Here is a 26,538-nt window from a genome sequence, read left to right as displayed (position 1 = left end):
CACCCTTTTCACAAACATGGCTGACGTACTTCTGCAGGTTGTAGATCAGTTCTCTCCACTGGCAGCAGTGTGAAGAAGCAAACTTCCTGTCTCGTCCGACTGCTGCTCCACTATAAAAAAAAAGAGATAAAAAAGACGCTCACAAAATGCTAATTTCTGGGCTGTTAGCGTTTTGCGAGCCTCGATCAAATCTCTTGTTCTTCTGAAATCTTCTTCTTTTTCTGAACATTGCTGCTGATGCTGAGAACCGATCTATAACCTGCAAGTCTCTAAACAAGTCAAACGCACCTCTGCACATTCATTTACTGATCGATTATCAGACGCTTCTCTAATTTAAACTCTGGGTTTTAGCAGCGCTTGTGAGAAAATTAGAAAGACTTGGGAGAACATTGAAAAATGGATTTCAAGAACTTGTAATTGTAAAGTAGCATTTTCACCAATGATTTGTCTCTTTCAAAATGTTGGGAAAATAAGATACCCAGCTGGATGGCAAATTCTTCTTTCGTCATTAGTTTATAAGAAGCTAATATTGCAAAACTGGAAAAATAAAGAAGCACCTACACTTCAAAAATGGAAAACATTAATGAAATATTACTTGAGTATTGAAAGGATAATGTCAGTGGACAGCAACAAAGAGAAACAATTTCATAAGATATGGAGCTCAATTTTTGAAGCTCTGTAGATAGTGGAGCCGCAAAATCACAATCACCCAGCATCCATAAAATTTAAGGAACCCTGTTTTCGTTTTTATTTTGTTTTGTTTTGTTGTGTGTTGTGTGTGTGTGTGTGTGTGTGTTTGCGTGTGTGTGTGTATGTGTGATAAGTGTGTATATGTATGTGTGGGTGGGGATGCTATATCACCTGTGATGACAACCATAGGTGACTGTATGTAATTTGTGGATGAGCAACTTAAACAGGGTCAAATCATGAAATTTGTCTTCCTTTTTTTTATTTTTTATTTTTTTTATCTTTTTATTTTGAAGAAATGATGATTATGTAACATGTTGAAGATTGAATATATTGTATTCAGACCCTTACTCACCCAATAAAAAATTATAAAAAAAAAAAAAAAAGGGTTTTAGCAGCGCTAAGCAGCTGTCACGACCAAACTGTTATAAATCTGACAGGAAGGACAATTTGTTTTTTTTCTGCACAGGAAAATCGAGCCAAATTGTTTTCCTGCTTGATCCAGTTTGTCTCCAATAATTCAACAGTTGCTGTATCATATTTTTTGAGAAAGCTTTGCTTGCAGTTTTGTAGTTTTCAACCAAATCCTGTTTCAAAACCAGAGAAGTGTGCAGAAAAAAAAAAATAATATTTTGTTTGGAAAATAAAGAATATTCAAAAAGTTGACAGCTTTCATTCATAATGTTTTGGAAAAACAATATTTCCTTATGTTTGCCTGATGTTTATTGCTCAATATTCAAAAACACATCTGGCTATATGATCTAAAGTGTTATTTTGTGAAGAGAAGACGACCAACAGCTCTCATAATGATCCACAATAAGTTTAATTTCATGCCAGAAATTATTTTGGGTGTCATATTTTTTTTAAATGGTGGGAATTTCATTTTTGCCAGACACATAAAGTCATTGTGTCACACAGAAAATTAGCGACTAACATTTTCTATTTCTCACAGCACATAAAATACAAAGTGTGCAATCAGACAAGAACTCTCCAATGTTTGTGCATAAAGTTTTTCCCGTGATATTTAAAGACAGAAGACATGTAACATCAAATCAGAGTGTGCAATCAGACAGAAGACATGAAGGTTTTCACTTTTAGTTGAAAACACAAAAACTCGGCGTCTCCTTTTTTAAGTTCTAACATATTCAGGGCAGGAAAATAACTTTTTACTCGTCATCCACAGCTGCTGTTAGACCCAAAATTAACCAGAAGATGGTCGGTGAATGCAGAGTAGATTAACTTACCAGACACTTTCATTATTAAGCTTTAACTGGATGTTTAGAGTTTGGTTTCCTGACAACGTGGACAACAGTGTCATTTGTCTGGTAATATTTTCTCACCCTGAACATATCACATGTGCAATCAGACACACAAAAAGAAAAACATGCATTCCCCCAGAGCAAAGCCAAAATACCGACATATTTTTCTATAAAAATCTTATGTACAGCTTCCTTCACATTAGCATCAAACTCTTTGAGACAGAAACCTCCAGACAGCCGGAGACACAAACAGTTCGGCCGAAGCAAAGTTCATCGGCAGCTGAAGAACTTTTCAGTTTGAAAAAGTTCTGGTCCGGGTCATTTCAGGTGAATCTGACTCGCCTGTGGTGCTTCCAGTCTCTTCTGACCATATTATATTTAGATTTTGGTCACTGATGATGTAAAACTGCATGTTGGGACGGGAACAGGGTCTGCACATCTTTGAGAGTTAGTCCGTTGAGTCTCTGTCATGTCGGCATGTCGGTGTTACGGACGATGTTGTTCCATATTTACGGCCAACGCTTCTCATTTCTGGCTCTGTACTAACAAGCCCAGAAGACGGCCGCCTCCGGAGAGCTTCGCCAAACCTGCAGAACGTTTTCACCGGAGTCTGAAATCCACAGGACTCAATTTAAACTGGCAAACTCATTTCCCAGGAGACTTTGCAGCGTTTCTTCTCCAAGGCGCCGCCTGGAATAAAGTGACGTGATTTACCACCACAGACTTTTATAACGGCAACAATTCGGCTCCAGGAGAAATCACTCGTTGGATAAGACGGTCGCATAAATGACTAAAATGTAAATGTCCTTACTCTTGTTTATAATGTTGGTGATTTTGGATTTTAAGCTTCTCATAAATCACTCTTGTTAAGAGTCTGATAAATGCCTAAAGTGTAAATGTATATGAGAAGATGCAGGTTCAAATCCACACACTTTGACAATATTTTAGTCCTGCAGAATACTGGGACAAAAACCCAATGAATAGTTTTTAAAAAGTTAAAAAGCTCCGAGACTTTTCGAGGGAAACCGACTTGACCGCTCGGGCTGAAGAAGCGACTTTGTTTGTTGTTCTCGGTAGTAAGAAATCTCGCAGAGTCCGCAGCTCGGTTTGGTCCAGAAATCCTCCGGTTTGGCGAAACTCTCACAGGAGGAGAAGCAGAGGAAGAAGCAGCGTCGGAAACAGGAAGCAGCCGGTCGGGACCGCGAGACGCCCGACGAACGAAACCAACGCACCTCGTCTGAATCATCTGGAAAACAGAGAGAGAGAGAGAGAAGAGGAATGAAGGAATGGATCCATGACTCAGTACTGTGCTGCAGCTCAAGAAAACAGACTAAACATTACAACCATGAGAGGAAAAAAAAACACAGGAGTGAAAATAACCAGCAGGGAAAACACAATACAAAAAATATATTTTGTAATTTTATTATATCGGTTGTGATGTTAGTCTTGGTGAAAACTCAGATCCGCCAAATAACAACAGACCGACACATCCTGCTGGAAGGAAGGAAGAGAAAGAAGAACAAGATGGAAAGATAAAGAGAAGAAAGAGAAAGGATATGCGAGTGAGGAAGGTAGAGAAGTTAGCATGACTAAAGGCAGTGGGGGTGAAGGGCGTGTGTGTGTGTGTGTGTGTGTGTGTAGTGTGTGTGTGTTGGGGGAGGAGGGGAGGGGCCATTAGCACATCCACAAAGTCTGATAAATTCCTATGTAATGTAAATGTCTATCTAGAAGATGCGGGTTGAATCCAGATTTGGGCTTTAAGCTGAATGTTAAACAACAAACTTTGGCACCGTTTCAGTCTCACAAGACATTTCAGGCACATTTTTTTTCTCTCTTCTCTCTCTCTCTCTCTCTCTCTCTCTCTCTCTCTCTCTCTCTCTCTCTCTCTCTTATCTCTCTCTCTCTTCTCTCTCTCTCTCTCTCTCTCTCTCTCTCTCTCTCTCTCTTCTCTCTCTCTCTCTCTCTCTCTCTCTCTCTCTCTCTCTCTCTCTCTCTCTCTCTCTCTCTCTCTCTCTCTCTCTCTCTCTCTCTCTCTCTCTCTCCTCGAGGAAGATGGAGACTAGATAAACTAAAAAAAAAAGCGAGACTCTTGCAGACTACCACTTTAATTGTTTAACTTCTGTTCTTGTTAGCTTGCACTAGAGTCGTCCATTTGCACTTAGCTGTCACTCAGGACTTGTTTTTAAACTTGTTTTTAACTTGACTGCTAAGATTTAAGCCGTTCACACGACCGGACGGGACAAAGATGGCCGTCACACACACACTGCCTGACTCTGCCATTCAAAAACATTTCCCCATTCATTCAGAACGGTTCAATTTAAATACAAACACAAAAACAGCTCTTCTGACGTTTCTCGCTCCCTGGCAGAGAAGCTGCAGTTCACATTTACATTACAGATGTATATTAAAGAGACACTGAAGATGCTCTCTCTTCATTTACATGCTAATTCTGTTCTAGACATCCAGCTGTCTGGTGAAACAGTGAAAGTGTCCGGTAGTTTGTCCGGTCTGCAGGTAAACAACCGTGAAAGAATATACATGACAACAAATATGTATCGTAGAAATATGTCCAACAGAAAAAAACAAAATCCACTGGACTTAAAATGAAGAGTTGAAGACGTTTCACCGCTCAGCTGAAGAAGCCTCTCAGAGGATTTTACATGAATCTACACAGACATTATTAGTAGAAATATGTTTTTTTACTGTCCCATAAATCACCCCACGACCCCCTGGAGGGTCCGGACCCTCAGGTTGAGAACCTCTGCTCTAACGAAACACTACTTCCAACTGGCTGAGGGAACCATAAAGTAAATTTAAAGACAAATCTTTGTACGTATAAGATCATAAGTTCATATTCCTCTTGTTCTTCTCATTCTTTTAGTCTTAATAATGGTTTTATCCTGTTTTGCTCTTATTTTGCATCAACTATTTTACTGCTCATGTATTCATGTTTAACTACTTTTCCCCTCTTCCTATCTTTTTAATTGGTTATAATTATTTTATATAGATTCATTAAACTGTGACATCATCCTGCCATGGGACAACAGATGGAAATTAGCCTGGTGGCTGTTTTTCCACGTGTGTACACATATTTATTATTATGTAAAGCACTTTGGGCTGCAATTCTGTATGAAAGGTGTACATATAAAGCGTATTATTATGATTATTATTACAAGGTCTCGACTCATACAGGCTACCCAAAATGTCTTTAATGTACGAGCTCCAGTAGAAAGTGTAAGCCGGCTTCATACAAACAACACACTTCATCCATTTCTTCACACATCAGCGTCATTAAAGTCAAACTTACCGCAGTCTTTATGGAAGACATGAGGGAAGCAGTGCAGGATGCCGTACCCACAGCGGCAGTAGGAGCAACCTTTCTGCACCCACTCACCGTGAGAAATCAGACCACAACTCCTACAGACAGAGAGAGACAGAGAAGAAGTTAGTTAATAAAGTGTGAATCTGAGTCAGCTTGTTGTGGTGTGGCTGTAGATCCATTCAGTAACGTTCTCAGTAAAAGTGAATAGTGTGATAAGGTGGATTTGGTTACTTGTCTTTAGCCCTAGTCTCTACTCCAACACTCTGAGTTGTAGCTTGAGAAGAGTCAGCTCAGTTTCATAATTCAGCTCTGATGTGCAACGAAAACTGTTGATTCCATGTTTTTAAACGCGAGACTCAGACTGAAAACACTTGTTGGACTTTACTGTGTTCTCCTTGCTAATTTAGAGCTGCATGTAGGTTTTTAATATCCGCTCCACAAAACTAAACTAAAGTATCTAAGGAAGGTAAAGAGGAAGGTATTGGTGTTGAAATCCTTCCTGTGATATAAAAAAAAAAAAAAAACACTGATGTCACTCCACATTCAGACCTGCAGAGCCACAACAGAGAAACACCTCGCAGCTGCCGGTGAAGTTCGGTGAAACTCGGCTGTACCTGATGCGCTCGTCGTACTCGCAGCTCCGTCCCGTGAAATGCTGCGGACAGGCGCAGAAACTTCCCAGGATGCAGGTTCCTCCGTTCTTACAGCAGGTCCGGCTCTGCTTCGCACCTTCAGTGAAACAAAAGTCACAGTCAACACCTCGAATCGACTGTGCGAGATACTCATCTGTCACTCTACTGATGTTTTCATTTCCTGAGTAGAAGCCTGTAATTCTGCAGGCGGCACTTCATCTATTCCCTTTCCGAACTAAACTTGCTGCGGGTTTTCTGGGACCCCCTGAGGCGTCCTGAGAGGCCCTGAGGGGCCCCCAGACCCCGGGTTGAGACCCCCTCCCTGCTGATATAAACCAGAGTCTCCATCTGGCAGCAGCGCCTGCATTCCTGTCGTCCGCTGGTTCCCATCAGCCGCCGTAAAGCAGACAGACGCCGTGGTCAAACATCCAAAACTGACGGGAACACACAAAGAGCCGAAAAACAAACTGACGTCCGGCTGCAGAATCTCTGACTGGCTTCAGTAAACAACTTCTCCCTTTTTCATTTTAGTTTTTTTTTTTTTTTTTTTTTTTTTTTTTTTTTACAGAGGTTGTTTGTTGTAATGGACGAAAAACTTTGCCTCCCAATGTGAAGAAAGTCAAAAAACATTCTTCTGAAACATTCAAAAATCTATTCCAGATAGAAGTGTTATATTTGTTTGTGTTCTAGGGATAATTTTGTCTAAATTATATTGGTATTTTAATTTCATATCATCTGTAGCTTTGGTGGCAAAATTATTATAGAGGAAAGAGGAAACTAATGCTGAAACGATTAGTTGATTAATCGATCAATCTAACATTAATCAACTGTAATTTTGATAATTGATTCATCTTTTTAGTCATTTATCAAATAAAAATACCAAATATTTGCTGGTTGCAGCCTCACAAATGTTAAGATTTGCTGCTTTTCTGTTTCATATCATTATGAAATAAATACTGTCTGCTTCTCAGACTAAGAAAGAAATTTGAAGAATCACTTTGGGCTCTGGGAACCTGTGATGGGCATGTGTCATTGTTTTTGACATTTTATAGACTAAATCATCAAAAAAATGAATCGGTATATTAATCAATAATGAAAATAAAGGTTAGTTGCAGCTCTAGAGGAAAAACTATACTGTCTTACATACTCAGTGTAGGCAGCTTTGTTGTGGCTGTACAGTTAAACCTGATTATAATGTGGAGTTTATTTGCTACAGATAGTGCTAATAAATACAAACACTTCAAAGCAATAATTAATAATGAATTGAAGTGTTTGTATGTGTTGGTACTATCTGTAGAAAATAACCTAGTTGTTTCCCACCTTCTGTCTTTCTGTTCTCGGACCCGTTGGGAACTGAGTAAACAGCTGGTGCAAAGTGACAAATAAACAGAACCAGAGCGGACTGAAAGTGAAACCAGTCATGAAGTAAAGATAAAAAAAACAATGAGAATAAAAGGAGAGAGACAGGGATAAGAAATGAAATGAAAGAAACTTACTGCCGGTGAGGCCGATGAACGGCAGCACGGCGCCGGCGTCCCGGTGTTTCCGCTCCCCGCTGCTGGGTGCGTTCACCTGGGCGAGCTGTCCCAGAAACTCCTGGGAGGGGTGGAGCGCTTTACTCCTGAAGGAGGAGGAGGAGGAGGAGGGGGACGTTTGGCTTTTACTGCTGCACTCCTCTTCCTCACAGCCTGGAAACAAACACAACAGTGTCACGATTACCCAGGAGGCCCTGAATGCAGCACCAGAGTGTGAGGATCTCTGAAAGCAAGACCCGAGACTGAGGCTGTTCCTCAGATCAGCTGTTTTCAGTGGATTTTATTCAATAAAAACAGTGACAGTGTGTTAAGTGAAGCAGTCCGACCCACTAACATCAAGACAAGCTTCAAGAGTAACATCCAGATTGTTTTGTATATGAATGTGAATATGTACAAATGTATTTCTGTTATGTATTTATGTTTATGGAATGGTATAATATCTAAGATTTAAAAAATAAATGAGGTTATCATGACAATGAGGCTTTATTATACAAGTCAGGAAAAACGGGGAAGTGTTCACTTCTACTTCCTTATCGAACATGTATTATTATTATTACTTGTATAAATTCAGTCTTGTACATTTCATTTTACATGCTAATTTTTGTTGTACAACTGAACTGAACTGAAGAAACCTCAGGCTAAAAGGCAGAGTTCACTGAAAACAAGCAAAGCAAAGTCGGCCTGCTGGGGGATTTCTTACTTGCTTTCAGAACTTTTTTCAGGTAAAAAAACAAAAACGCTGAAAATAACTTCCTCACAATTTTCCTCACAATCTCACTTCAGCAGATACTGAAGCAAACCTAGGTAAACAGCTACACTTCAACTTCCAAATATATAAATATATATTGAGATTCTTCGTTCTTTTTCCAAAAGTGGCCTAAATAAAACTTAGCCTAATAAATTTTTGCACTTTTGTTGTTTTTTTTTATGTGCAAACATGGACTGACCCCACAGTAAAGCCTTAAAACTAGAAACACGACTCCAAAATGATCAATTAGCCTGTTTCTGATATTCAGGACAAGCATATTTTATTTTAGTCAGATTTGTATAAGAGTGTAACTGCAGCTTTAATTATATGAACACACTGTTCCCTCTGCAGAAGTAACTGACACCATCAGAAACCGCAAGTATGCAGATAAGAAGGCATGTTTAGGACTTTACCGATATTTAAAAAACATATTAAAAAACGTGACGTCACGAACCTGATGAAGCAGCAGCGGCGGTCTGCAGCGTGAAAACAGCGGAGAGCAGAATCCTGAAACCGGAAACAACAAAATAAACTTTATTAGCACAAAGGCGTGAAATTGATAATGAGATTTTACTAGACTAAATAAAACCACATTAACTTTATTTAAACAAACAAACACACGGAGTCATTACTAAGAATCGCCACTGCCGACATGAACTGGTGAATTTAATGTTCTGTATGAAATTGTAGTCTACTTTATTTCGAAAATCCTAAACTCACCTGAGCAGCTTCCTCCAACTCATTTTTTCAGGTAAAAAAAAAAACACCTTGAAAATAACTTTTTTTCTTCACAGTCTTCAGAAAAGTAACACTTTAAAAAAGATAAATTAAAAGCAGATACTAAAGCTGGGTGACCTGGGGGGTAAATGGATAAACTTCAACTTCCAAAACATATAAATCGAGTTTCTTCTTTCTTCGAGGTTTCCAAAAGTAAATAAAACTTTAGATGGAAAGTTACTGCCTGCGTAACTTCACTTTTTCTTAATCCAATTCAACGTCCAAAATAAAAATAAAAAATCCCAAAAAACTTCAAACTCTTCTTTATGATCTGATTCTCCCAAAAGAGAGTAGTTAGAAGAAAAGAAAAGAAAACTAAAAATAAACCTCAGAGAAACAGAGGCTCGCGCTCCTCGGAGGTTTCCAGCAGTCGGGGTGTGTGTGTGTGTGTGTGTGTGAGTGAGAGAGAGAGAGAGAGAGAGAGAGAGAGAGAGAGAGAGTGTGTTTGTTTTCCTCTCAGCTGTGGCTCCTTCAGCTGATTTCAGGTGATTTTCTCACGTGGGAGGAGTCCAGGAAGCCCCGCCCACCTCTCTCTCTCTCTCTCTCTCTCTCTCTCTCTCTCTCTCTTTCTCTTTCTCTCTCAATTCAATTCAAAGGGGCTTTATTGGCATGGGAAACATATGTTTACATTGCCAAAGCAAGTGTGAAATAAAAACAAAAAATGTACGTACAGTTAAAGTTATATTAAAATTATACTAGAATAAAGAAATGTGTAAACAGAGCTGTGTAACGCTGCATCTGTGTAACATCTCTCTCTCTCTCTCTCTCTCTCTGTCTCTCTCTCTCTCTCTCTCTGTCTCTCTCACTCCATTCTCTCGTCACTCTCTCTCTCTCTCTCTGTCTCTCTCTCTCTCTCTCTCTCTCTGTCTCTCTCTCTCTCTCTCTCTGTCTCTCTCACTCCATTCTCTCGTCACTCTCTCTCTCTCTCTCTCTGTCTCTCTCTCTCTCTGTCTCTCTCTCTCTCTCACTCTCTCTGTCTCTCTCTGTCTCTCTCACTCTCTCTCCATTCTCTTGTCACTCTCCCTCTCTCTGTCTCTGTCTCTGTCTTTCTCTCTCTCTCTCTCTCTCTCTCTGTCTCTCTCTCTCTGTCTTTCTCTCTCTCTCTCTTTCTCTCTCTCTGTCTCTCTCTCTCTCTCTCTGTCTCTCTCTCCATTCTCTCGTCACTCTCCCACCCTCTCCCTCTCTCTCTCTTCAGTAATCCTTTCCTCTTTCTCAAACTCTCTCTCCCTCTCTCTTTCAATTCAGTTCAATTCATTTCAGTTCATTTCAGTTCAAGTCAATGAATCTTTACCGACATGTTTTGATATAACATGTTGCCAAAGCGGAAAGCCTCCAACATAAACAATGAAATAATACAACAATGAATAAAAAGCAATATTGAAAATTTAAAAACTGAGTAGTGTCCAGTATAATGAGTATAATCAACAGATACATAACGGTTCAGATCAGTCGCTCAGATGGAAAGTTGTGGACGTCTGGGATTTTGTGGGTGAATTTGGGGAAGAATTCCTCTCTAATTTGAAAATAAAGTCTTTCTCACTCTCTAATTCTACCCCCTCCCCTCTCTCTCTCTCTTTCCCTCTCCTCTCTCTCTCTCTCTCTCTCCATACACATGTATAACCTCACTCGCCCATCCCATCCAGCCTCAAGCTTCACATGTTAATTCACTGGCTGCTGGGTCGATCAGCTCTTTAAAATCAGCCTGGCTCTGAAAATCAGAGACTGAAAAAAAGAAAAAAAACATTTTATATACTTCCATTTCTGTCTAAGGACTCACTTCAACACTTCCAGTGAGGATAATGTTACATTTCTGCACAAAACAAGAAACTTTTTGGGGGTAAAACATGAAAGTCCCCCCTCCCCTCCTCCCTCCCCCTGCTCTAGTTAAGCTGGACGATCCTCGGACAATAGCGGTGGAAATGGGTATTTTGTAATCCCAGCAGCATCACAATGCGGTCTGATCTCATGGTAATTCACAGGAATGTTGTCAGCAGGGAGCAAAACCTTCCTGACGGGAAATGGAAATCAGCAGCAAACAAGCGGCGACTGGAGGAAAGAGGGAAGCTGTGAACGTCCAGCTGATGAAAAGCTGATGAGAGCAGAGCTGAATGAACTGAACTGAGAATTGGAGGTGGAAACCATGGAAATATATATCAGCTTTACATCATTCAAGACACTGTGATTAACGCTGAGTATTGACCGTAAATATATATGACACTGTAAATGAGGTTACATATTTGACTATTCTGTTGTTAATTTATAATACTGCATCTTAAGTTTCCTTTTGTCTGTTTCTTTGTTTCCTTTTTGCATTTTAATCATATATCATATGTACATGTTGACACACTGTATGACTGTATACAGATACTGCTTTGGCAACATTCAGTCAGGCCAATAAAGAATATTTGAATTGAAAAAAAAAAAAAAAACTCAGTATTTCTGAGAATAAAGTCACAAATTTATGAGAAAAAAATGTCTGAATTTCTGAGATTACAGTCAGAAATTTGTGAGAAAAAAAAAATCAAAATTTCTGAGATTAAAGTCAGAAATGTACAAGAACAAAACTCGGAAAAATTGTCTGTCCCTTGCACTTCCTGTTGTGTTACCATAGCAACAGAGCGGCCAGAGGCCCCGCCCCCTCACCATGGTGTCAGGAAGTGTTTTGTTTTTTTTACATTTTCCATCCCTTTAATGTTAATTGTGTCAGTTTTTACGTGTATGCCTCCCGATTACAGATATTTTTCAATTCGTTTTTCCAACCCTCTCAGCCTCATTCACTCCCATTCAGTTCCAGACAGCAGAGAAAACATTGGAGACTAATTCAGTCAGTAGGTAATGTAATTCATCGCTGTGGATAAGAAGCAACAATCTGCATCAGAGAGTTAATATCAGGCTGGAAGTTTTTATGTTTTGAAACAAGTTCTGTTCACTGTTTCACTTTAATGCGTCACATTCAGGAATCTGGTCACTGCTCGTAAACACAAAGAGGCAAGATATCGCTTCTGTGTCATTACGTGTCCGATTTCTACATTTTCCTCTCCAAAATAAGTCTTTCAACCAATAGCTAATGTTCTCGTAGTTACAGTAGGACCCGCCTCCTGTCAATCAAAAGCTAGATTTTAAACAATTCCAGCTTTAAATTGCTGCTCTCTTCTTTACTGGGTGTAACGTAATATTAAGACAGCGTGTTTGACAGGCAGAGAGTTTGTTTATAAAATAATGATAATAATTAAAGATTTATATATTTGAAAAACAACTAAGACGAAGGCAAAATATCATATATCTCTTAACATGATAAAAGCTGGAAAACCATCTACAGTGATGTAAAACAGGAAGGGAAAGCTGCTGGAACTGTCCTTTAAAACTTGTTTTGAAACATCCTGCGGGAGTTTGTGACTGTAGGAGGAGGAATCAGTCGAACACGTCACTATTCACTTTAAGAGATATGAAACAGAAAGACGTACCCTGACAGAGTTGAGTAAATCTCTAATTCAGGAGGTCAACTTTAAGTAAATCGTGAGTTCACCTGGTCGTAACCCTGGTAGGATATTTTTTGTGTTTGTCAAATTAATGGTTCTAATGTCTAGGATTAAGTTTATAAATGTTTTGGATGTGCACTCCAGAGCAGTAGGTGGCGGTAATGCACCCAACACCGGATGCCAACCGCCTTAAAAACCCAAGAAGAAGAAGAAGAACACGAACAAGAAGGAGAAAACTTCAAACTTACTTCATCTGTAACTGGATGACCCAGAACGCCACATCAGTCATATTTTTTGTTTCTTGTTGTATGTTTGTATTGTATTTAGAACATAGCACAACTCTAAATTATTGTTGGTTTGAATTGGTTACCTGAAAACCAGACTAATTTACCTGCAACTTCCACTTTTTTAACAGCTTACTAGATGCTTAGAATAGAATCGGACTCTAAACGACGGTTCATTACCTGTTGAGTAGAATAACTAACCTGCCAGAGACACAATTTTTTTCGTTTGTTTTAAGCTGCTTGAAGGACCAGATGGGTGGAGTTTACTGCATCAGGACCATTCAGATAGTATTGTGTTGATTGTAAGACACAGAAAAGTAGATAAAACAAAATATGTGATTCTTCATGCGGTGAGGAAGACTCATTTCCAGGGGATTTATGAAACTCCTTCAACATTTCTTTTTTCATATTCCCAAAATATATGGCTGTCAATCAGACCTGGCTCTTAGTGTGATGGGTGGGGTTTATCACAAATTGTTTGACTTTCAATTCCTTTCCGGTGATTGTAAACTTTGTAATTTGTGTGTATTTTTACAGACCCAGATTCTGTTGCTAATCTGACTTTAATCAGCAAATTGTGGATTTGCTGCTACCTTGAACCCTTTGTGTGTGTGTGTGTGTGTGTGCGTGTGTGTGTGTGTTGCAAGCAGCTGATATTGCACTAAAGCTTTTGTCCCATGTTCTTTGGAAATACCTAAGACAAATACAAACACAGTTTTATTTTGACAATAATTTATGGTGCATAGATTCACTAAAAATCGAAACATCTGCTCCACAACAATCGTCTGAAGATTCAGACCATCATACACACTGTTAAGACTGATGTCTGTCTTCTTTTACATCTATACCACTGAACATAACATTTTCTTGCTTTACAGTTTCTACGTCGTTTTCCTTTCACGTCTATCATCTCTTGTAAAGTGCTTCATATTTATGAGGGGTGAAAGTAACACATATTAAATGATTAAATACAGTATTTGGCCATTAATTTTTATTCTTCAGTCGTATTCTTTGTATGAAAGGAACACAGTGTGATTAGTTGGCTGAATTCTCTTACCTTTCTGGGTTGTCGGTGTCCAAACGTGGCTTTAGGTCTTTTATTATTTACATTTCTCTTATTAATTATCCTCTCATCTCTCCCTCCCTTTATCCATCTATCTCTATTTCGTTCCTTTCTGCTGTGCTGCATATCTAAGACAGTTTTCCTCAGAAACAATGAAGCCCTCATTATCTTGACCTCCCTCCCTCCATCCATCCATCCATGAAGTAATCCATCTAGCTATTAATCATCCATCCATCCATTCAACCATCAAGTCATCCATTCATCCATGTAGCAATCCATCTAGTCATTCATTCCTCCATCCATTTATCATCCATGAAGTAGTAGGCAGTAGTTGTTTTTGTTGCATTTTTCTTGAATTCAGCCTCACCTGAACCAATGATATTTCAGTCCTCTAGCTCATTCCTGCCCAATCACAGAAGGAACGAGTTGGTAAGGCGGCGGTCACACTGATCCGTTGTGTCTGTCTGTCTCTGTTCGTTTCAGTTCATTTTCACTGACAGCTGTCTGTTGTCCGGACGGGACTGATGACGCTCCGTCAGATTTCCATCCGTTTTGACGACAGAAAGTTCAACCCAGTTCAACTTTTTTGGACGGACGGATTCGTCAACATTTGTTTTGGGAAAAATAGGAGTGAACACAGAGACGACGGTCTGACCAAAACAAAGATAAAACGGAGAAAGCCTGGTGTAACGTTGGGATGACTGGAGCTTTTCCAGCTCAGTTTCTTGTTGAATTTATACTGTAGAGTCTGTTTCTTCTTGTTTCTATGAAGCTGCTCCGTTATGAGCAAAGCTTCCTGTTCTGCCTATCTATCCGTCAATAATTCTGTGTGTTTTCTGATGGATCAGTGTTGGCCCGCCACCTAACATGTAAACACGATGTCCAGCCTACCTGGCCAGTCCGGTCCAATCCCATGGATTTCAACACTCAAATCGTCACATGGTCAACAAGCAAACAAGTTAAAAGTGAGTGATTCAAGGAGGTGGATTCAAGCTGTGCCTCCCACTGTCTGGCTTCATTTCTCCCTCGTATCCATGTCTACTTTGAGGAACCTCCACGACTCATTCCACTCCAACGTGCTGAGCTTCGGGTTTATCAGCTTCCGGTTTCCCGACGCCGCTTCCTCTCTAGGCAGGAAGGACAAGTGGAGGCTCAAGTCTCCCTTTTTCTCCTCCTGCTCACCCTCCTCTGCCTTCTCCCGGCACCAGGCCTCCTTCTTCAGGTAGAGTTGGGGGTTCAGGAGCTTCCAACAGGCTCCCCACTCCCCGACCGCCGATCCTTCCTCCCTGGACACGCTGGGATCGAGTCCCGTTTGGAGGTGCCTCCACGACTCGGCCCACTCGGTTTGGGGTAAATCGACTTGTTGGTAGTGCCTGTGGCATTTCGGCATGTTCTGCCTGTGTGTTTCAGGGCTGTTGGGATAGGAGAGTTTCCAGGAGTGGGACCAACGAGAGAAAGAGTAGGAAGTGGAGGGTGAGGGTTCAGCGGAGAACTTCCACGATTTGTCCCAATCGTAGAGAGGGAAGTCAAGCACATGGGACGATGGCTCAGGTTGGGAATAGCAGCATTCGTTGCTGTGCCTGATCTGTTTATGTTCACATTCCTCTTCGTCTTCTTCGTCTTCATCTTCTTCTTCTTCTTCTTCTTCTTCTTCTTCTTCATCATCTTCTTCTTCTTGGTGGTCTGTGTCCACCACCGCAGCCTTGGTAGTTTTCCAGCTCTGGGACCATTCATTCTTCGGCATGCCGTCTTCTGCACGCTTCAGTCCCAAGTGTCTCAGACTCCTGTGCTTGGTGGAGAAACACACCACACCCTCCTCATCGCGTCTCGGCAAGATACAAAGCTTCCAGGAGTTCTTCCAAACGGAGCCTTCCTCCTCCTCTTCCTCTCCTTCTTCATCTCCTCCTCCTTCTCCTCCTCTGTGGGGTTTCGCCACCCTCCAGGAGTCCTTCCAACCCGGGAAGGAGGCGTTCAGTTTGTGGAACTGAAGATGCAGAGGGACTTCAAGCTCGCGTTCCTCCTCGTAAGAGTCTTCATTGTTATATTCTTCATCTTGCCCCTCCTCATCCTCCACCTCCATCTCCTCTACCTCCTCCTGCTCCTCCTTTGCATCTTCCATGATCTCCTCTGCTTCCTCTTCTTCCTCCTCCTCCTGCTCCTCCTTTGCATCTTCCATGATCTCCTCTGCTTCCTCTTCTTCCTCCTCTATGTCTTCCATTATCTTCTCTTCTTCTTCTTCTTCCTCCTCCTCCTCCTCCTCCTCCTCCTCTATGTCTTCCATTATCTCATCTTTTTCCTCCTCCTCCTCCTCCTCTATGTCTTCCATTATCTCATCTTTTTCCTCCTCCTCCTCCTCCTCCTCCTCCTCTATGTCTTCCATTATCTCCTCTTCCTCCTCTGCTTTCTTCTCCTTCAGTTCATATTCCCCTCTTTTGGACCAAGCTTTGGGAGTCCGCCATGCCTCCCCCCACTCTGCGGTATCAGTCACCTCCTCATCCAGCCCTGATGTGAGGAGGTGGTTTGTGGCGTCGCGCCTCCTCATCAACATGTCGATGTGGCGATGTTGGGACTCCAGTGAAGCCTTGCACCACCTGTGGAGAGAGGTACAGTTTAGGTTTTGGCTTAGTTCACATAAAATGATAAAACACAAATGAAAACTTGTACAAACTTAATGCATCTGCAAAACATGGAATGATATCACACCCTATGTTGCCAAAATGCCTTCCTGGGTTTTACATTGACCTCATTCAGACCCAAGATGTGCAGACGAAATGGAAGCACCTAACAATTTATGAATATTAAGTACTTAAGGAGTAGAAAACAGCTTCAATTTTCCTTGGAGTATTAAGTGTCTAAGGAGTATGGCCACCTTTTGCCGTCAGAAAAGCTTCAATCTTCCTTGGAGGCCTGTCAAACAACTGTGTGTAGTGGGATATTGGACCTTTCCTCAAGAGGAAAAGCTGTTTTCGATTGCTAGATCACACCTTGCTAAAAAAACAGAATATTATACAGAAAATCAAATCTTTTCTTTAATGCTTATCTTATATTATCGGCTAAATGCCTGTCTTAGTGACATGTGGAGGTGATTTACATGCACATAGCATATTGATTGATAAAAGAAACTAACCTCTACATGGGATTTTGTTGAGGCTTGGAATAAAACCCTTGTCAGTGAAGACAGTGTGCGGGAGTCTACAGATTTTGACTTTTTCTTTTCTTTCTTGCCACTCTTGTGTTGTGTGCTCTATGTTGTTATAAGTGTCTTAATGTTAGAAATGTTAGAAATGTTTGGTTAGGTGTAGGCTTCATATTTACAAATGGTATTGTACTGCTCCAATTTCAGTGTCTAACAAAGCAATAAAAATTATTGATCACACAAAAAGAAGGAAAGCCTCCAGTTCTTTGAGGGATGAAGGAGATGGAAATCGATTCTCCATAAACATTCAATGATGTCTAGATCTGCAGACTGGGGAGTTTCACTTCATCCTGCTGTTCCTGAAGCAAGTGGTGTGTATGGGGGTGTTATCATCTGGAATATGGGGACATCATGAGGGAACAGTGCTAACACCCTAAGGTGCTGCTGATGCTGCTCATGGGCCATTATATAACCATGTAGACTGTAGAGCAGTGGTTCTCAATGTGGGGTCCGGGGATAGAGGTTTAGAGGGTTCCAGGGGGTCCCCAGCAAATCTATGAATTGTTAAACTTCAGCATTATTTCATTTACAAGAAGTTAACACAATTAGAGAATGTAGCAGAAAGACTGTTCTGATCATAGTTTCTCTGTTATCTCTCTACCTAAAACACAGATAGTCATGGATTTCTGGACAAAATCAAATCTGACAATACAAATATTCTCAGATTTGGGTCTGAGAATATTAAATTCAAAAATTCAAAAAAATTCAAAAACTCATCAAATGGGGGTCTGTGGCCCTAATGCGGACTAAATTAGGGATCTGTTTATATGAAAAAGGTTGAGAATCACTGTTGTAGAGCAATCATCAGACCTAATGACTCCCAGTAGATGGCGCCATACTATTACAGATCTACCACCATGTTTACCAGATGGCAGCAGACTGTGGGTTGAAGGCTTCATTCATCACAACATATTACCCTTTTCTCTTGCTCCTTACACCAGCTGACGCCTCTTTCTGAATGGCAGCCCTGTCATAAACGCCGACTTTTTGGAGCTCAGTGCAGTTTTTGTTGAGACTGTCACACAGGTGTTTAGCAACTACTTAATTTTCCCATGGGGATCAATAAAGTTTCATATAATCTCATCTATCCTGTTAAGTGTCTGTCTTTCCCTGTTGGTGAATTCATCTTGCGATCACTGTTCCTCTTTGCATGTTGTTTTCCAGACTCTTCCCCTTGTTACATTAAATACTTTTGCAGTTTTTGTGTCTGATGCACCTTGTACCAACTATCTGGTCTCTTTGTAACTCTGTTAGTTACCACACGCTGCTTTGAAAACTTACATATAATGTATAAAAGTCAAATGCTGTATCCCTCCTCCCTCCCCCAATTCGTTTTCATCATAATTAGTTGTTGTCTTCTCACATTAAACTAACTTAGATGACAAATCATAGAAAAGCTGACCTGCTCGGGTGGAAGTACTCTACTTTGACCCAGAGAAAGTAACTTTTCTACCATTTCTCATCAAAGTATTCCCACTACTTTGAACAACAAGTGAAGAACATCAGACGTCAACGCTGTTTGGTTTCCTGATTGTTCACAAGAGAGGAACCTGCCCTCTCCTGATTTTTGAAAGGAAGAGAAGATGCACGTGCTAATTTTGGGGCTGTAACAGAAAATGAATCCAACAAGTATTACCTCAAATTATTGCTTCCAGTAATGACATTGCTTTTGAAATGAGTAACGAGGAATGAGTAACAACCCAACACTGTCTACCGCTGCTCTGCTGACCCACCGGATCTCCTGCCAGTATCCGCAGGAAGAGCACCAGTTCCTGTGAAGTTCCTCCTGGTCCTCCAGAGGAGCAGCAGCGAGCAGCCAGGACTCGCTCCAGCCAGGCAGGAACACGGCGCTGATCTTCACCTCAGTGTCGGCGCTGCAGGTTTTCACAGCGGCTGTCCGGTCATCTGTGGAGTCTCGGGGTTTGAGCTCAGCGCTGGACGATTTCCATGAGTCTTCCCAGCCTGAAGGCTTGGACTGGAGGACAACGATCATGTTACTAATGATAGATAGATAGATAGAAATAGATAGATAGAAATCATATAGCTATGATTACTATTACTGTTACTATTGCTGTTACTTCTTCTACTACGACTACTGCTACTACTACTGTTGCTACTACTATAATAATAATAATAAACTTTATTTATATAGCACCTTTCAAAACACGGTTACAAAGTGCTTTACAATAAAAACAGAACACATTAGAAGCACAGAGAGATTAGAATGAACTAAAAGCCATAAAAATAGACACATTATAAACACAAAGGGAGTAAAAACACAAAATTAAAAAATTAAAATAATAGACATGAAATTAAAAACAAATAAAAATCAAGTAAAATAAGGAGGCAGCTCAGGTAAAATCAGGAAATGCTTTCTTTGAGTTTGAGTTCTGTACAGTCTGTAGTCGTTTCAAAGTTTTTTGTTTAAGACAGGAGAAAAGGCTGTTGCAGTAATCAAGGCGCGAGGAGATAAAAGCATGTACAACAGTTTCTGCATCTCTAAAATTTAAAATAGATCTTATTTTTGCAATGTTTCTGAGGTGATAAAAACATGATTGGACAAGCTTTGTGATGTGTTGCTCAAAGCATAAATTTCTATCAAACAGGACACCAAGATTTCTTGCAACAGGCTTGATATGTTGTGACGGGTAAGCAGTCGATGGCAGTATTTGTTTTGTGATATGCTGCCGAATAACAAGGATTTCTGTTTTATTAGAATTGAGCTGAAGAAAATTTATCGACATCCAGTTTTTTATATCACTCAGGCAATCCTGTAGTGAACTCAGCATACTGAGGTCAGTGGGCTTAACAGGGAGGTACAACTGTGTGTCATCCGCATAACAAGGAAAAGAAATACCATGTCTATGGATGACATCACCCAAGGGGAGCATATATAGGGAGAACAAAACTGGTCCTAGAATTGACCCTTGAGGCACACCATACTTGATATGGGAAAAAGACGACAAGAAGTTGTTAACAGAGACACAAAACTTCCTATTAGACAAATGGTAACACTTTACAATAAGGGTCACTAAGTTAAGGGTTAGTTACTAATGGTGTTCATGTTAACTAAGGTATTAATTTATACATTTAATAGTAATCTTTATAAACTATTAAATAATGTATAAATTAATACCTTAGTTAACATGAACACCATTAGTAAATTGCACATTAGTTAACTGTTAATTAAGGGTTAGTTAATGCTTATTAAGCATTAACTAACCCTTATTAAGCATTAAATATTCCTTATTAAGCATTAACTAACCCTTAACTTAGTGACCCTTATTGTAAAGTGTTACCAGACAAATAAGATGATAACCAGTCTAATGCAGTACCAGATATGCCCACCCAGTGCCTCAGTCTATTATCTATCTACTACTACTACTACCAGTACTGCTACTAATACTACTACTACCAGTACTGCTACTAATACTACTAATAATAATAACACTATAATAATAATAATAATATCAGTCCTGCACACCTGCTCCTCCAGATGCCGTAGTTGGTACATCTTGTCACTAGGGTTTTGTTGGTGATCAGGCCAGACTCGATCCCAGTCCGGTTTCTGCTGTCTCAGGACAAAGATCATGGTCTTCCAGGTTCCGGCCCACACAGGAAGTGCAAACTCATCTATTTCAGCTTTGTGCCGCCAAATCAGCTTTGCTTCAGACAAAATCTCCCACTGGACCTTGTTCTCCTTGGAGAGCTCCAACAGGGCCGGACTCTTCACCTGGGAGGCAGAGTGGTGAGAGCGAGGAGAATTACATGCTACAGCTTTCTAGGTAGAAAAAAAAATACCAAGGGGAAAGCCGATACACGGTGTGTTTATTTTTTCAACGTTCTAGCCCATTTTAATAAAGACTTTTTTTTTGGGGTCTGTAATCAAATTCCCATTTTTTCCATTGAAGACAGTAACATGTATTCAATCAACACTTGTAGACTACAAGGGTCTCAACTGATAATCAACAGACAAACTGAGTGTCTGTTGGGGAAGAAACACATTCCTACATATGGAGTAGTTTGAGTGAATTGCCTCACTGTCCTATAACCAAAACTTTATTTATGTGCCTATCTGAAGCCTCACCTTACCTGAAGTTGTTGACAGTCGACCAGCAGTCTGCTGAGTCAGCTGAGCAGGTGAACTTATAGTTAGCCGACAAATTACAGATAGTTTGTTGAACATTTGTTGACAGTCAACTGAAAATACCAAACTGATAGTCTGATGAAACTTGTTGACAGTCAGCCGATTATCTACTGACACTCTGTTTAATATCTACTGACACTGTTTAATATCTACTGACACTGTTTAATATCTACTGACACTGTGTTGAAAATCTACTGACACTCTGTTGGATATCTACTGATACTCATTACAAGTCATTTAGTCTATTATTGAGTCCTAAAATCATAATTTTCTTATCTGCCAATGCAGTGAGATAATTTCACTTGTTTCCGATGCAAATCAACTTGTTTAATGAATTCAGTAGAATCAAGAGTCATCTTCTTGACAGCAGAGCAGTGATCTGCCTTATTCTGACTGGTTTCAACAGACTGACACTCTGTTCTAGAAACTTCCTGAAACAAGTGAAGCTGCGTCGGAGACAAGTGGAGTTATCTCTCCTCGCTGCAGAATGTTTCTCTTGGTTTAAGAAAAATAAGATTTGAAGGTTCAATATGAGACTAAATGACTTAAGATGGACATTTTTTGCCCCTCACTCATTGTAAGTGACTCTGGATCAGGGGTGGGTAGTAACACACGAGTAAAAAAAGTAGTTTTTTTTAAAGGAACGAGTACTTTTAGTTCTTTTTTTTAAACTGTACTTCTACTCTTTACTCGAGTATATTTTTGAGCCAGTAATCTACTTTTTACTTCACTACATTTGCCATTTATACCTTCGTTACAACTAGTCTGCTGTAAAAAAAAAAAGAAAAATGTGAATGGACAGAAGTTTTCATTCTCTAGTTGATTGACTGAGGTCTTGGTACAGGGAGTAATACTACAGAACAAACAATCTGAGTTTTAATTAACTGTATTGTGTTCGGTATCTACTGCATTTTGGGGCTGTAATAGGTTTGGTTACTTTGATAATGTCTGTAAATACTAGAGTTAAACAGACTTATATTCTGTTTTATAAAGGGCTAAGAAAGTTTTATCAACAAGTGCTTATTTTGCACTGGCACCAAGTACTTTTTTTAACTTTTTACTTCGTAGGTTTCTCAAATGGTAATTTTCACTTTTACTTGAGTTATTTTTTATGGGAGAAATTGTACTTTTACTTGAGTTATTTTTTATGGGAGTAATTGTACTTTTACTTGAGTTATTTTTTATGGGAGTAATTGTACTTTTACTTGAGTTATTTTTTATGGGAGAAATTGTACTTTTACTTGAGTTATTTTTTATGGGAGAAATTGTACTTTTACTTGAGTTATTTTTTATGGGAGTAATTGTACTTTTACTTGAGTATAGATTTTCAGCACTCTACCCAGCACTGCTCTGGACAGAAGCTGAACACCTGAAGATAACTGCGTGTCACCTGTTTCCACGCCTGTCTCCACCCAGCAGCAGCCGAGCCCCACTCAGCCTCCAGGTCGAACCCCATCGGTCTGTACATCCTGTTGTCGGTGAACTCGATCTCCGAGAGTCCCGTCCTCGACTCGTCCGGCTTCGGCAGCAGGTGTTTAGGAAGCTTCAGGCTCTTCCACGACTCTCCCCAGCACAGCTTCAGCAGGTCCACCTCCACTTTGCGCTTCGGCCGGCGGGCTCTGGGAGGGGCTTTCCTCCTGGGAGGAGGCGGAGGAGGAGGAGGCTCGGGCTTGGGGATCTTCGGAGGCGGTTTGATTTTGAATCTCCGGATCTCCGGCTCGGTCGGGGCCGCTTCCTCGTCTCTGGCGACGTACTTCCTGAAGTCGGACATGTCTCCTTTCTTCTTCTCTGCTTTTGAAGACACGCCGTTCCTCAGCGACAGCCGGCGATCCCACTCGCTGAAGAGACTACAGATTTTTTTAAAAGACAGAAAAAGTCTCCATATTAGCCACTGGCAGCAGGAGAGGCCACATGCAACATAGCTATATAATACTTACACAAACAGTATGACTGTGACTAACGTACAGAGAGTCGATACAGATACAGATAATAACTATACTGTTTTCTCATTCGACTATTTAAATTTGGGGTTTGGTATATTCACATATGATCTTAAAGAGCTTGAATTTTTGCAGGAATATAAGTTTTCTTTTTTGTTGTTTTTGGAAAATCCCATATTAACACAAAACAACTCCATCGTTTGCAAATATTACAAATGTAACGTAACTTTTTACAGCCTGAAAACTATGTAAAAGTCATGGTTAGCAGTCACATGATGCCCCATCTTGTCTATCCTTATATCAGTAGTCAGGAAATAATCCAATAAATCACTACATAAACAAAGCCAGAAGTCATGTTTGCATTTATGTAGTTTCCTCAAGTAAAATATCAACCTGGCAGGATTTTTAAAGACACCCTCCAAAAAGGTAAAAAAAAAAAAAAGTGCTACATTTGATTAAAAACATGTCATTAATAAAATAAAAAGTGCTTTATAAATCAGTTAGATTTGTTTGGTCCTGTTCAGAGCAAGGCACTAACGCTGCCAGGGTTGGGGGTTAAACTCCCACTGGAGCTGATGATTTTAATTAGTTAGTGAACCAGTCTCTCTCTCTCTCTCTCTCTCTCTCTCTCTCTCTCTCTCTCTCTCTCTCTCTCTCTCTCTCTCTCTCTCTCTCTCTCTCTCTCTCTCTCTCTCTCTCTCTCTCCCTCTCTCTCCCTCTCTCTCCCTCTCCCCCTCTCTCTCTCTCTCCCTCCCCCCATCTCTCCTGCTGTGCCTGTATTAGTTTACAGAAAAGTGAGAAGTTGCTCAGCTCTGTAATGTTTCTGTTCAAGTCTTCAGAATAACTGTTAGACCAGTTTGAAATGAAACAAATGTGAATTCAGAGCAGCCTTTCCTTTATTTTGCCTGTCTGTCTGTCTGTCTGTCTCTCTCTCTGTTAGTCTGTCTGTCTGTCTGTCTGTCTGTCTGTCTATCTTTCTTGCTGTCTCTTACTCCATATGTTGCATGTGCATGGTGGATCCAAGTCACATGACTTGGATTCGAGTCACAGTTGTAACTGCTTGAGACTTGACTTGACTTGGGTTCTGGTGACTTGGGACTTGACTCTGACTTGTACTTTGATGACTTGAAAAGGTTTCTAAAGTCTTGACTTGAGATCTTGTGTTTGTGTAAATGACTTAGATTGAAAGTGATGAGATTTGTTCCAGCGGACGACTGAATTTAAATTCTGTTTTCTGAATTTGTATGGAATGATTGAATTTATTGAAGTTGAAACTGATTATAGAAATCAAACTCATGATGCTCTTACCAAGTTTTTATCCTATTAAAACCATATTGCATTGAAAAGTCCTAGATATTTAGTTTTCTTTAAGATATTAAATTGATACTGGACTCTTGATTTGTTCTGACTTGACTTGCTGTTCTACATTTAGACTTGGACCTTGACTTTAATGACATGGACTTGACTTGGTAATCTGCATTTAGACTTGTGTCTCAAGACTTGAGACTGACTTGGGACTCGAGCAAAGCTGACTTGGTCACTCCTCTGGTATGAAGGCATTTTTCTTCACTTTGAAAATGATCATGTGAGCTGATGAAAGTAGACTTTGCATGTTTGTCCCTCTCACCCGTTCAGAGCGCTCCTCCCCCTCCTGTCCGTCTCCAGCCGGCTCTGGTCAGTTAAGTTCTGCGCTCTCTTCTCCCATCGGTCTCTGAGCTGCTCGTTGGTGAACGACGTCACGTCCTCCTTGTCAGACAACATCCTGTCGCTTAGGAGACACAAATATAAACAAGCGATAAACAACAAAAGCAACATCAAACACATCATTTCCGGCAAAGCAATGAGGAAATAAACTGCCTTCTGCTCACATAACTTCAAAGACACAGTGGCACTGAATTTGATGTACACAAAATTTATAACAAAATCACGACAGACAGACAGACAGAGAGATAGATAGATAGATAGATAGATAGATAGACAGAGAGATAGACAGACAGACAGACAGACAAGACAGATAGATAGATAGATAGATAGATAGATAGATAGATAGACAGACAGACAGACAGACAGACAGACAGACAGACAGAGAGATAGATAGATAGATAGATAGACAGAGAGATAGACAGAGAGATAGATAGATAGATAGATAGATAGATAGACAGATAGACAGATAGATAGATAGATAGATAGATAGACAGATAGATAGATAGATAGATAGATAGACATAAGCTACATACACAGACAGATAGATCAGTGATAATCTTTCAGTCCGGTTCTGTGTCTTCGGTCTCCTGGCCGGTGAAGAACTGACTCGTCTTCACAAACTGAAGACCGGCTGACACAAGACGCCGACTTCACTCTGCTATTATTAACTCACAGCCTCCACACCACAACAACAACAACAAACACCCACAGCCGTAAAACTATCACCACTACACTAAAGGAGACTGTAGACCACGTTTACAGAGACGATAAGTGATTTTAACAACAAGTATTTTTTCCTGATTGATTTGATCCTCACAGCTCAGTGTGATGGTTCAGATCCTTAACACATTTGTCAGAGTATCTTCGCCTTAACGACGGCGAAAGATCAGCCTGAACATTGATGCACTGAATCCAATTAACATTAGTTAACTATTATTTTATTGTTAACTAACAGTTAATTAAAGCAATGTTCCACTTAGTTTTAACACGGGGGGGTTATTCGGCTCTCGACCGCCGCGGTGCGTTTCAAGGGACGCCGCGTCACGTCGGCCGCTCTACATTTGCATAAAGTTGAGGTCTTAGTCTACTTTATGCAAATCAGGGGCGTCGGCCGTGACTCGCCGCCTCTGGAAACTCCTGAAACTCGAGTCCAAACTGTTAAAGTAGCCGTTGTCCATCTGACATGAAGACAGACTCAGCAGCTGCAGCTGATTTCTGCCTCTCACGTCTTCAGAAACACATTTCGGTGAACTGTAAGAGAAAGTTTAAGAGAAAGCCGTGTTTTTCCAGTTTCCAAATCCAGTGAAAGTGTTTGTCCAATCAGGTGCAGCCAGGAAGTTTTAATTTGTCGGTCTGTCTGTAGTCATGGAGGAGAAACGTATGACACGCCCATCAAGCGTCAGATACCGGGAAGCAGCGCGATCCCTCGACCTGTGAAAACAAACCTTCAGCGGGCGAATCAACAGACACAAACCGGACCGCAACAGACGACAGCAGGCTGCTAATGGAGACACCGGACTCAAAAGGTCCTTTATATAGAGAACTGTCTGGAAAATAAAAAGGTCAACCGGCTTAATCCATCTCTAGGAGACGGACTCTGGGACTTAGCGGCCTTCCTCTTGATAAATGAGTTTGGGTTATCTAAATAACTAAGACTTCAAATTAGGAAATGAGCTCATCACATCACATGAAGGCATCAGAGAAGTCCCCGATGAACGCTGCGCAGAATCAAATGACAGCGACCGAATGTCTTCAGCGTTTATTA

General features: G+C 40.5%; 2 protein-coding genes across 2 annotated transcripts; both read right to left on the bottom strand.

Moving 5' to 3' along the window:
• Positions 1-3,086: 3,086 nt before the first annotated feature.
• On the bottom strand, positions 3,087-8,926 carry tdgf1 (teratocarcinoma-derived growth factor 1). The gene is given in 7 exon segments (XM_071905949.2): positions 3,087-3,148; positions 3,151-3,192; positions 5,254-5,363; positions 5,883-5,997; positions 7,397-7,588; positions 8,638-8,690; positions 8,904-8,926. Coding segments are annotated over 7 exon segments (597 nt in total).
• A 7,352-nt stretch (positions 8,927-16,278) lies between these two features.
• Positions 16,279-25,465, bottom strand: LOC144542384 (uncharacterized). Its single transcript, XM_078288926.1, has 6 exons — positions 25,307-25,465; positions 24,697-24,837; positions 22,520-22,976; positions 20,467-20,715; positions 18,712-18,957; positions 16,279-16,377 (listed from the first exon to the last, which is right to left on the bottom strand). The coding sequence occupies exons 2-6, from the start codon at positions 24,828-24,830 to the stop codon at positions 16,279-16,281; spliced, it is 1,185 nt and encodes a 394-aa protein (XP_078145052.1). The 5' UTR covers positions 24,831-24,837; positions 25,307-25,465.
• Between the last annotated feature and the right edge of the window lie 1,073 nt (positions 25,466-26,538).

This window comes from Centroberyx gerrardi, chromosome 2 (genome assembly GCF_048128805.1).
Source record: "Centroberyx gerrardi isolate f3 chromosome 2, fCenGer3.hap1.cur.20231027, whole genome shotgun sequence".
Taxonomy (NCBI): domain Eukaryota; kingdom Metazoa; phylum Chordata; class Actinopteri; order Beryciformes; family Berycidae; genus Centroberyx; species Centroberyx gerrardi.
The sequence above is the reverse complement of the archived record's forward strand: the minus strand, read 5'-3'. Positions and strand labels throughout refer to the sequence as shown.

Bases quoted from the DNA above. Each gene is read 5' to 3' on its own strand.
- LOC144542384 (XM_078288926.1), bottom strand. From the start codon at position 24,830: ATGTTGTCTGACAAGGAGGACGTGACGTCGTTCACCAACGAGCAGCTC. The intron at 20,716-22,519 runs GTGACACGCAGT...TCTGCCTCCCAG, and splicing joins GGAGACAGGCGTGGAAACAG to GTGAAGAGTCCGGCCCTGTT. The intron at 18,958-20,466 runs GTGTGCAGGACT...GTTGTCCTCCAG, and splicing joins TACGGCATCTGGAGGAGCAG to TCCAAGCCTTCAGGCTGGGA.